An 11,902-nucleotide genomic window follows, 5' to 3' on the forward strand; every position below is an offset into this window, starting at 1 on the left:
CCCCCCCATTAATTTAACTGCTTTGCATATGCCTTCGGCTCTGCTGAGCCACTCTGCCGCCTTCGGCTGCTGTATGGGCTATTGTGAATAACCCGTACAGCAGCCCTTCGGTTCAACTGAGCCGAAGGGCTCCAGCGGCCGAAGAGAGCCGCTGGATCAGCCAAAGCTACAGCTGGATCCTTCGGCTGTTTAGTGAAAAACCCCATAAATGTTCACAGAGATCATCAAAGCATAGCATTGTGCAGCACTACTAAGCAAAATGCAGCCCCTGCATTTAGAATGAGCACATAAGGCTAATTCTATGAGCATACATAGTTCCAATTTGGACATGGAAATACGTTTTTGTTTTAGTACATATATAGAAATATTTATGCTGATCTCTTTAACATACCACTGATTTATTGTGTAAGCCAGAAACTTAAATGATGGAGGAAAATCTGCCCTTCCTCCTTGATAAGTGTAATGGTGACATGGCTGACTATATACTGCAGGCCTGTCAATTGTACTGTCGGGCTCTCCTGTAAGTGGCAGAGAGATAGCAACTACTCTAAATCTCTGCTATTGAAGGTCTATACTGTACACCATAGTATACAGAGTTACCACAACATGACACACTTGCAAGCTTATTCAATAAGAAAGTGCAAAGATGCAAAGGTGATGTTCAAGAACTCATAGCAACCAACCAGGTTTCTGTGTTACCGACGCTGACCTGAAGAAGGTGAATTCTGATGGATTGCTTTGAGTTATTGAACTTTTGCCTGAATTGCCTTACTGAATAAGCCAGTGACCATGCTTGCATGACATTACTGAGTAAGAGCCAGAACACTTTCAGATGCCTCATTCACAATACACAACTTACCATAACTGCTGCAATATCTTCTGGATTGTCTCCATCTAAATCGAACCTGAATGTGACCATTTTACCATTGTAGGTCTGCAGCTGGCACTCTACAACTCGATCACTCTTATCTGAGATCTGCACAAAACAAAGGGTGAAACAATCATTATTAATACATGGAAAGTATCGTATATTTTCAGGTTTTTACTTTCAAAACAATTTCTAATAGGCAGCACAATTTACATTGTTACATGTGTTAGATTTCTCTAGTGTTACATATGCAATTAACAGCCGAGGAGGAGAATTGTTGTTAGTAAAGTATTTGGAACAATGAGAACTGAAAAGTGAAGTAAACCATTACACCTGAACCTTTGCATATTATTAAAATACTGAAATTGAACTATTTTTCAAAGTATTGTAAAATATTGTACAAAGTCACACAAGACAAAATCATTTCTTTGGTTATACTGCAGTAAGATGGATGCTCCATTTGGTTTTCTATTTTCTAGCAGTGGAGAAGGAAGGAACTATTTACGAGTTGCACAAGTGTCCCCAAAAGTGTATAACGAATTTGCTATATTTCCTAATGTCTATATGCATAACAAACAGAGCAAATGGAAATATTTATCTTTACCCTCTCTGGAGTCTGGGATGCTTACATGACCTATAGCGCCTATGTAGTATATTCCTGTGTTAAAAGGAGCCACCTGAACAAACAAAGCCATAATAAGATGCAGAGCCATCAGCATCTGAACTTCCAGCGGGAATGTTTCACAGAAAAGCACACATTATAATAGAAGGATCAGTGAAGGCAAGTAAACAAATGTATTTATAGGTTGCAGATAAATCCAGCAAAATTCAAAATAGTGGAGGTTATGTATGAATGGTAGCATAGCAGCAAGGGGCAATAGAGACATTATACATAATAACAAAATGTACGGGCAAACAGAGCATTCCTAAATGACAAGACCTTGATAGCTGTTGCATATTATCCCTGGGTTAGAATTTTACAGCAGTTAAATAAATGTGTGGAGATGCAATGCTTATTAAAATACAGCCCTCACTACCACCAACCTCCTTAGCTGCAGGCACTGACACAGACAAGCGCAGTTTTTGCATAATACAACATGTTTGTGAGACATATAAAGAGAGGACATACATGAAACCAAAGAACAAGCTGAACTGCAAAATCTGTGCAATGCAAACTAAACTATCATAATGTTGCAAAATAATTACAACTGAGTTGTTTAAAAAAGAACTTTAATACATTTGCCCAGCAAATGTTAAAAAGAGGCATAGACACATTATTTCTAAATGTCACTATGAGGGTCGGTGCACACCTAACCGCACGGTAATGGTGCGCAATTCCACGCGGTCAGGAATCGCCAAGGTGTAAACCGATCGCACGGTGGGTGCCATTAGTTGCTAACGGCACCCCAGTCGCGCCGGGCGGATCGCGCTGTTTCCCGCCGTGATTCCACCTGTGCTTCCAAACACTAAAACAGCTGCATGTCGTGTAGCGCAAAAAAAAGGTACATGTACATTTTTCTGCGATTGCCGCACAGATGTCTCCCCATTGAGATCAATAGGGCCGCGCGGTAATTGCTGCCTGCATTATGCAGGAACGCGCAATCCCGGGGCGCTTGATCCTGGATCGCGGAGGTCTGCACCGGGCCTCAATAGATGAAAAATCGAGATTGAGAGTTGAAAAAAAGTTTTACAAAAATAATTAACAAGGGTTATATGTTTAATGGTTTCATAAATTAAAGTTCATGCTTTTATACAGGAATATACAATGTGGTTACTGTAGATAGGTTATGCAAGCATTCCACAGCAGCTAATGACAAACATTTTGACTTGTTTTATTTGATATACACTGAGTGGCCAGATTATTATGACCAGCTATTATTATGACCAGCTATAATTAGCTCTAATTTTGCGCTGACGTTGCTAGAGGGCCAGACCATTATAAATAGGGAAGCAGGTTGTTTACCACGAAAGTAGAAGTGATTTTTTTTCTGAAGATATGGGTAAACAACGCGATTGAACAGCCTTTGAACGTGGGATGATTGTTGGCGCTCTGAGCCATGGAGCGAGTATCAGCAAAACAGCAGAATTAGTTAAATGTTCAAGAGCAGCTGTTGTTAAAGTGTTTAAAGACTGGACTGTCAGATCCGAAAATCTGGGTCTGAACAAGCGAATTGTGGCCGTCAGTGACTAGTCAATTTTAGGGCAGAACGGAGAGTGGCAAGACTCGTACAAGACGACAGAAGGGCAACAGTGCAGTGTCAGATTCCTTGCATCACCTTTCAACATCTCGTGGAGTCACGAGGCGGCCCAACAAAGTCATCTCGTGGAGTCATCTCGTGGCCCAACGAAGTACTGATGGGGTGGTCATAATAATCTGGCCACTCAGTGTATATCAAAAGAGAATCCTGTTTGCATAAAGGGTTTTTTCAGAAGAAATTGGAGAATTCTGTTTAGATATTAAGGGGTCTATTTATAAATAATTCGCAGGGCCCTTCGCTCTGCAAATATCTGTGAATATTTGTATTGTGCGAATAATGGCAAAAACCTATGTTCTTAATATATTTTCTTTTTGGATCCAATCTATTGTGATGTAATACTACATTTTGGCCACTAGATGGAGCTGATGAGCATAGGAAAGTAATACAAGTACTTATTTCCTATGCTCCATCTAAGGTACATAATCCACTAACGATGAAGTTGTCCTCAAGGCTCAACTCTAGCCAATGTTTTTTAAAGCAAGGCCCAACTCTAGCCAATGTTTTCTTAAAGCTGGCGCTGTCCCCATCCAGTACCCCTTCTTCACCAAAAGATGTCCTCAGTCTTCCAGGGTTATTGACACCCAGCATCACTCAAGCCAGAAGACTAAAAACAGAGTTTGAGTGGTGTCAAGGCCCACTTCTTAAAAGAGAACTATAAGGTAAGCGTTTTTCCACATAGTTCTCTTTAGGGTCACGGGAGGACATATACTAACCCCTCTCGTGACCCAGAGCTCAGTATATAGCGGACTATTGCCCGTGATATACTGAGAGGAGCGCCACAGCCGGGACGGATCTTCCAGTATCATGAAGCTGGACAGCGAGTCATTGCACCCTGCCTGGCTTCCTGATTGGCCAGGAAGCTGGCTCCATGTTTTCTTGTCACCAGAGACCATGGAACTGGCTTCCTGATTGGCCGGGAAACCGACTCCATGCTTCTTTGTCACTAGGTAACGAGGGAGCATGGAGCCGGCTTCTCGGCCAATCTGGAATCCGGCGATGTGTAATGATTCCCCACACGGCTTAATGATTGGTCAGGAAGCTGGCTCCATGTCACCTGGTGCTCTATCTAGTGGATATAATCCATTAACGATGAAGTTGTCTTGCAAAGCCCAACTCTAGCCAATGTTTTTCAAAAGCAGCTCTGGCTGCAATTCTCACCGTAAAGCTGGCGCTGTCATTACCCACCCTGCGGCTTCATCATTGGCCAGAAAGTCAGCTCCATGCTTCCTCATCACCTGGTGAAGAGGGAGCATGGAGACCGTTTCCTGGCTAATTAGGATGCCAGGCAGCGTGTAACGACCTGCCTCCCAGGCTTCCTTAATGGGACTTCTGGTATCTGTATTCGGTATCAGCGAGTACCGAAAAAAAAATATCGATACTCATACTCAATACTGAAAAACTGGTATTGGTGCATCTTGGCTGCACAAGAAGTACAACTCAATCCATTTGTTTCTAGGGTGGTGGAATACTGAAATTTAGATCGTTCACATAGCAGTATAATTGGAAACGCATTCTAACTAATTAAAATTAGGTATGCATGCCTCTCTCCCACACATCAACCGAGCAAATGACTGTCACTTGTAGCAAGGGACTTCTGGCCTTACCTGGGGGTGCTAAGGAATTTGACAGGAGCACTGCAGAAATTCGGGGCTGTGCCTTCCACTAATAATGTACACAATGCACTTCTTATCATCCTGTTTGTAAAAGTAAACCCAATTAGGTAAGAACTTACGTTGATAATACGCAGCCTGGATCTTGCTTTGCGTCGCAGAAGTTTTCCAGGTGTCTTCTTCACAGGCGATTTAGCACTATGTTCTCCTGCTGATAGGCTTTCACAGCCATCACTCAGCCCTGAGGCCTCTGATGCATAACTGGAAGGATGAGAAAGGAGCATGATATTTCAATGAGATGATAGAAATATCACATTTAAAATAGACAATCTATCACAGCTTTTGTTGTTTTGCCTCACCTGTCCACAGGAGAGGTGATGTCACTGGGAATTCCAAGTGGAACTAAGCAGTCTGAGTTCACACTGATGGCAATGCTCTTAAGAGACAAGACCACATAGACTGAATTACTGGCCATTCCTCTTACTGCATTTAACATAAAATCATATAAATATTTGGTTTGTTGTGAAACATATATTATTACTATTATTATTATACAGGATTTATATAGCACGAGCAGTTTGCGCAGCACTTTACAATATAAGGAAGACATTACAATCACAATACAATTCAAGACAAGATGGTAAGGAGGGCCCTGCCCATGAGGGCTTGCAATCTACTTGTTAGTGCTTAATTCTCTATGAACCCTCCTAACCCTAATTTATTGAAATTGTAACTTGTATTGTAACTATACTGTCTCCCCCATTTTGTAAAGCGCTGTATAATAATAATAATAATATTCACATTGGACTGGCTTCATAATGGGCACAATGCTCATAGATAATATATAAAAGGGACAAATAGTGCAGAATGCTTTGTAATCAAGTGAAAAATATACAAATATATAATCAAAAATGTAATTATTTTGATCAGTTAAAGTGACATTTTAAAATGCATGCAAGTACACTAACTATTAACAATACTGTACCTTATTTGTGCATCACTTGGATATAGATCCTCATATCTTCTCTGAATTTGTGTTGACTCTGCCCTTCTTTCTGGAAGGTGGCTACTTTTGTTCCCCATGGTTCCTGTGTGTCCTGTAACGTAGCCAGCGCTCCAAGCTTGCTCCCATGATGGACTGTAATTTCAATACAAATTAGTAAACTAAACATGAGATAGTAGTCCATCACAGGAGCGAGCTTGGAGAGTGTCTACTTTACAACACACAGGGACCATGAGGAACAAAAGTAGTCACCCTCCAGAAGGAAGGACAGTGTCAGCCTACATTCAGAGATGAGACAGAAAAAAACACAAAAAAGCGCCAGAGAGGACTGCTCAACCAGTACAAACCAATGTACACATGAATATAGTCAGAATCAAAGTCTGTTTAAAAATTGATAGATTAAATAAAAATTGGTGAATGAATAAAAAACACGTTTATAAAAAATGTCTGTAGGATGCTACCCCAAATCAGCCAGGGAGACTGTAAAATCTAGGGAAAAAACACAAACAAGGGGCGCCTTTCCTGGTGCAGACAAATTTATTAAGATCAGGATTGAAGGTAAATATAAAACATACTCACAAAATTCATGATTGAAGTATAAAAAGTATAAAAATTAAGTCCATGGACCCAAGGAAAAGTCTATGAAAGCTGCACAGCCGTGTCTATGTGTCAGCAGAGGAGACTGTGTGATGTGTGATGACACGTTTCCGGGGTCACGCCCCCTTCATCAGATGATGAAGACTTTTCCTTGGGTCCATGGACTTAATTTTTATACTTTTTATACTTCAATCATGAATTTTGTGAGTATGTTTTATATTTACCTTCAATCCTGATCTTAATAAATTTGTCTGCACCAGGAAAGGCGCCCCTTGTTTGTGTTTTTTCCCTACATTCAGAGATGATTTAAAGATCTAAAGCTGAGTGATGCAAAAATAAAGTACAGTTTTGTTAATAGTTCAGGTACTTAAATGCATTTTTAAGATTTAAATCCTGAGTTTAGTGTCACTTTAAAGAAAACAAAATCATGCTATTTGTGGTGTCTATGTACTGTTTCCTTTCTGCTGCTTCTCATATTGAACTTAATATCTGGTGATAAATGTTGGTATGGAAAGTTGGAGTCCTAGAACATCAGAATACTTTTATAGCCTGTAGAGCACGGGTCTCAAAGCTGACAAGTCAGGCACACGGTCAAGGACCACGTACCTGACTTGCGGGAGGGAGCAGCTACACGGTTTGCATCTCTGTCAGATGCAGACCGCATAGCTGATGCTGGCTGTGCTGGTGCTCAGTTTCTTTTGGCCGGAGCTCTACCAATACAGTTCCTCAAGTACTTGCCAATACCAATTACCGATAATTTTTTGTAGTGTTTTTCTGACAGTTTTTCTAAAACAATAAAGACTAATGATTTTAGGACAGTGGTGAGGTGACAGGGCCTGGTCCCAGCTGCCAACGCTGCACCCCTGGTAGTTCTGCCACTGACTCCAACCTGTAGAGGGACTAAAAATCTCACCAATACATTAAACAACAATGCAGAATACCACCATCTATAGAGGACTACAAATCCCAGGAATCTATTTTACATCAATACAAAATAATATGAACCTACATACTCTGTGCGTCTCCGGTGTGCCGGCCTGATGTCTCCAGCGAAGGATCTCAGCTGTCTGTGTGGGGTCTCAGCTGGCTGTGCAGGTTCTATGGCGAGCTGTGCAGACTCTCAGGTGGGCTGTGCAGGCTCTATGGTGGCTTTGCGGACTCTCAGATGGGCTATGCGGGGTCTATGGTGGGCTGTGCGGACTCTCAGGTACAATGTGTAGGTTATATGGTGGTCTGTGCAGACTCACAGCTGGGCTGTGCAGACTCTTAGGTGGGCTTTGCAGTCTCATAACTAATGTAATGTCTCATAACTAGCCAGGAGATTTAATGTTCTGTTGGAAACTGGATTGTGCTATCACAGACCCCAGTGAGGGAATCTGCTTTGACTTGATACCACATTGAGGAATAGTCATGGGCAGGAAGCCCTGAAAAACACTTTGGCATCTGGACTACATCTCTGTGATTTCTACGTTTGAAGCTAGCTGACCCCCTAAACTTGGTGGAGGTATGCAAAAAGTAAAAGTAAAACTGCTGATCCATGCTGAAAAGCAAGTTTTCTTGTTGTGAACTGTGTGTACATTGTGCTTTAGTGCCACTGAGCTGAGAACTATGGTGTGTCAGCTCCTAAATCTGTAAAACTGCTGTCTATATCCTGGGGAAAAACTCAGTAGCTACTGTGATCCTACTAACAGCAGACTTTGTTGTTTGAAGGTGCAAAATCTGCATGCTAAACATGAATCAGTCATGTTGCCTAGGTAATTTCTAAATTAGAAAATCTTTGTGCATGATAATTAGCAATTAAAAAAATTAGAATGACTCAATCTGCAGTCGAGTGTCATGACAAACAATAGAATAGGGGGAGTTCAGGTTGTTTATTGCCCCCATTAGTATTCATCTCTCTCAATTTAATTGTACAAAAAAAGATCTGACTGATCAAAATCAATATACTATGTAGCTGAGATTTTAATCTCAATAACTACTAATCGGGAAGTGATTATAATAAAATACAGATCTCCCCACAGTGAATACTATGCCAAACTGTATAATTAATAAAGTAATGAACATATGGCAAATCGTAAATCTATAAAAGTAAGAAAGTCAAGGTAAACATTACAATAATAACTCAAAATATGTACTCACTGAAAATACATTATATTTTATCTTAAAAAAAGGTTTTTTTATGACACAATGAAGAGTTGTATGTAGAAGGCAATTACAGTTCCTTTGGTTTTATTTAAACTTACCCCAGGGAAACATATCTCCGGCTGGGTGCTCGGGGGGCTATAAAGATCCTCTAGAGAGGCATCACTTGTATGCTTCAGAGAAATGTCCACTGGATCCATCAAACCAGAAGAACTAAAGTACTCATCTGTCTCACAGTCCGCTAGAAGACAATGTTAAAAAGTTTTAAAAGCTTGATGGGTTTTGAATCCTACCCTTCTTTAACAACTTCAGGACCGCCCATTGTTAAAAAAACATCCTGTTCTGAAGCAGTTATACCAAGAACACGGCTGCTGCTGCAACCATGTTCTTGGCATAATTTTAAACAGCAGGCGATTGCTGTTTAAATACAAGCAATCCGACGGCTGGCTGTCGGATAGCAATAAAGTTAGGTGTAAAAAAAAAAATGTTTTAAAAGTGTAGTGTTTAGCTGTACAACAGTCGGATCGATTGTACGGTGCAGCGTTGTGTCCCCCCGCCTCCACTGTCCCCCCGGTGGGCCCGGGAACGGCACGGCGGGTCTTCCCTGAGTGATCGGAGGGAGATCAGCAGGCTTCCAGCCGCTGATCTCTTCTCCCATCACTGGACCCGAAAGTGATGTGTATTACATCACTTCCGGCGTCACTGTGTACGTTCTCCGGCTCTTAGAGCCAGGAGAAGAAACTGGGGAAGCAGATCTCTGCTTCATCAACTTCTTTGGTGTCCCTAGGTGACATTAGAAAAACCCCTGATGTCTCCATAAAGAGGACCTGTTACATTATATTTGCTATTACATAGGGTGCTCCTTAGCCCCCTATGTGACAGCAATAAAGTTCAGTGTAAAAAAAAATGAAATGCAAAAATAGCCCCCTGCCTCCCACGTGCACGCACATATAATGCAAACATGCGCCGGGTGTGTCTACGTACAAAATTGAAAATTAAGCCACACATGTTACATATTGTCGCGAACGTCGTAGTGAGAGCATTAATTCTAGGGCCCTCAACTACTAGTAACACTAAACTGATGAGCAGTAAAAGCTTTTAAACGTTGCCTATGGGAATATTTGGGTATTGTAGTTTTTTGCAGTTTCACGGACGCACTCAATTTTAAGGCTTGACATGTTTGGTGTCTATTTACCTGGTGTGACCCCGCCTTTTTATATTACCAAAAAATTGGCTATTAAATTTTGTTTCTGTGCACTACATTTCACTTTAGTGTTTGGTATCCTAAAAATACTGGTTCAAAAAACATTTGCGCAAATACTGTACGACAAAAAAATGCAACTAGCATTTTTTTTATTCTGCAGGGCCTCTGCTTTCAGAAAATATATCATTGTTTGGGGCTCCAGCCAGGAAGTGGTTAAACACTGTACAGGAAATAAACTGTTTGACAAAATTGTATAACTAGTTTGATGAAACTCCTTATAAACCATTATAAGGCAGTTGTTCTATACTAATTTACTAATATGATGGTCATGTTGAAAGGTTGATGTAGATAGGGAGAACATAACTACTTACATGTAGCAGATGAGTAACATGTTTGTCTAAAGTTAAACACACGATGCTGATCAGCTTCTGGTTCCTCTGGTTCAGGCAGAAATGTGCCACTGCTTAAAGATTCAGCAGAGTCTGAGTTTGATGGTAGAGAGGTAGCTCCAGGGGTGGCATCAGGAGTGGGAGAAGCAGTGGTGCTCTGAGGATCTCTCAGCTGCTCAAGTAGTTTAAAGAGATTTTGTTGCTTCTCATCCGCTTTTCTCTTTAGCTCCTCTTGGGCACGTCTCAGCTTTTCTCGTTTCCTTTTTATTGCCAACACACGGTCTCGAATAGCCTTTGCCACAATTTTGTAGTCGGCTTCACAGACAAAATTAAGTACCACCTTTGAAACACACAGGAAGTTTAAGCAGAAAATATAATAAACAATGAACAACAAAGTGTGATTTTCTTATCTCACTTCCCTTGTTATTTTTTGTTTCTACGTGTCTCTTAAATTAATGTAACAATGAAAAGTGATATTCTCAATTTAAAGACAATGATGAGATTGTATCCACAAACAGAGAAGCTTCACTGCTCCGTCCATAATCAAGCCTCCAGCGCCAAGGCATGTATAGATGCAGACTAGGAGCCGTTCACCCTCCAGCACAATAGCCCAAAGAGAAATGCAGCACACCGGAGTCCACCGACAACAAAAACATATTGAATCCACACGGCAAAGAGCATCCAATCCGCTGAGACTATCCATCTAGGGGGCATCCACTCTAATGCATTTCACCCATTAAGGGCTTAATCATGGGGACATAATAGACTTCAGTGTGTGGCTTCTTTCTTTGGGCTATTTTTTTTATAAAAAGTAAAAAATAAACAAAAAATAATACGTAAAATAAAAACAAAGTGACAAAAAGGTAAAAAATAATAAATAAAACTATTCAATGTTTGAGTAAGTGTGTTTCCCTATTTTGCCTAAGGCAGTGATGCTGAATGTATTTTAAACCCCAGTGCCCAAACTAAAACACAATACCATATTTTTTTCCGTGTTGGCACTTTGAGATAAATAAATTGATTTTGCTTTGCAGTTTGGGCACTTGGGCTCAAAAACGCTAGCCATCACTGCTCTATAGTCTAAATGTATCACAAATTGGGAAATATCCTATAAAATCTTAACCAGATGGTATCTTACTCCATACCGCCTATCCATAATGTTACCTTCTAAAACTGGACTCTGCTGGAGGAACTGTGGTCAAATAGGGAGCTTATTCCATATCTTCTGGTCATGTACCAATCTACGTAGTTTTTGGAATGAGATTTTGGCTGGCTACTATAACTGGCATAATTACTAAACCATTGCCACTATTAGTCTTATTGAACATCGACATACATTTGTTCCCTAAAAACTATCGCTGAGTATGTCCTATTTGCAGCCAGACACCTCATCGCTAGTTCATGGAAAACGACTATGGTTCCATCTTTGCAGGAAACAATTTATCGGGTGCAAACCTACTGCACGCACGAAAACATTATGGCATATAGAGCGAATCAAAAATCTAAATTTCACTACCGATGGGATGCCTGGCTGGAGCACATGAAAAATAGAGCACCAGAATAGTTCCGGGGTCTACCCTCAACCACGTTTTTTTTGGGATGGAATCCATTAATAGTTCAGTAACCAATTATATAGGCGTTTACATGCAGCGTCTGTCACCTGATCATTAGCTTGTATGGGTGACAGCTGCCACATGTAAACGCCGCATTAGGGATTCCTGCTGCACGAAAACACAAGTTGCTGACGCAGGAATCCCTAATCGCACCTAAATGTACAGGTGTGAATTGGGCCTAATACACACACACACACACACACACACACACACACACA

The 11,902-nt window shown here is 40.9% G+C and overlaps 1 protein-coding gene across 1 annotated transcript in view; it reads right to left on the bottom strand.

The window, feature by feature from the left end:
- LOC108792749 (serine/threonine-protein kinase WNK4-like) overlaps positions 1-11,902 on the bottom strand; it is a 73,768-nt gene that overhangs the window by 9,818 nt on the left and 52,048 nt on the right. Inside the window, exons 8-12 of the mRNA XM_018563591.1 lie at positions 10,054-10,411; positions 8,580-8,719; positions 5,096-5,172; positions 4,859-4,997; positions 860-976 (exon numbers count right to left, since the gene is read on the bottom strand). Coding sequence (XP_018419093.1) covers positions 860-976; positions 4,859-4,997; positions 5,096-5,172; positions 8,580-8,719; positions 10,054-10,411 — 831 coding nt within the window. The remainder of the gene's footprint in view (positions 1-859; positions 977-4,858; positions 4,998-5,095; positions 5,173-8,579; positions 8,720-10,053; positions 10,412-11,902) is intronic.

The sequence above is a fragment of the Nanorana parkeri genome, unplaced genomic scaffold (genome assembly GCF_000935625.1).
Source record: "Nanorana parkeri isolate BGI_ZX_2015 unplaced genomic scaffold, ASM93562v1 scaffold679, whole genome shotgun sequence".
Classification (NCBI taxonomy): domain Eukaryota; kingdom Metazoa; phylum Chordata; class Amphibia; order Anura; family Dicroglossidae; genus Nanorana; species Nanorana parkeri.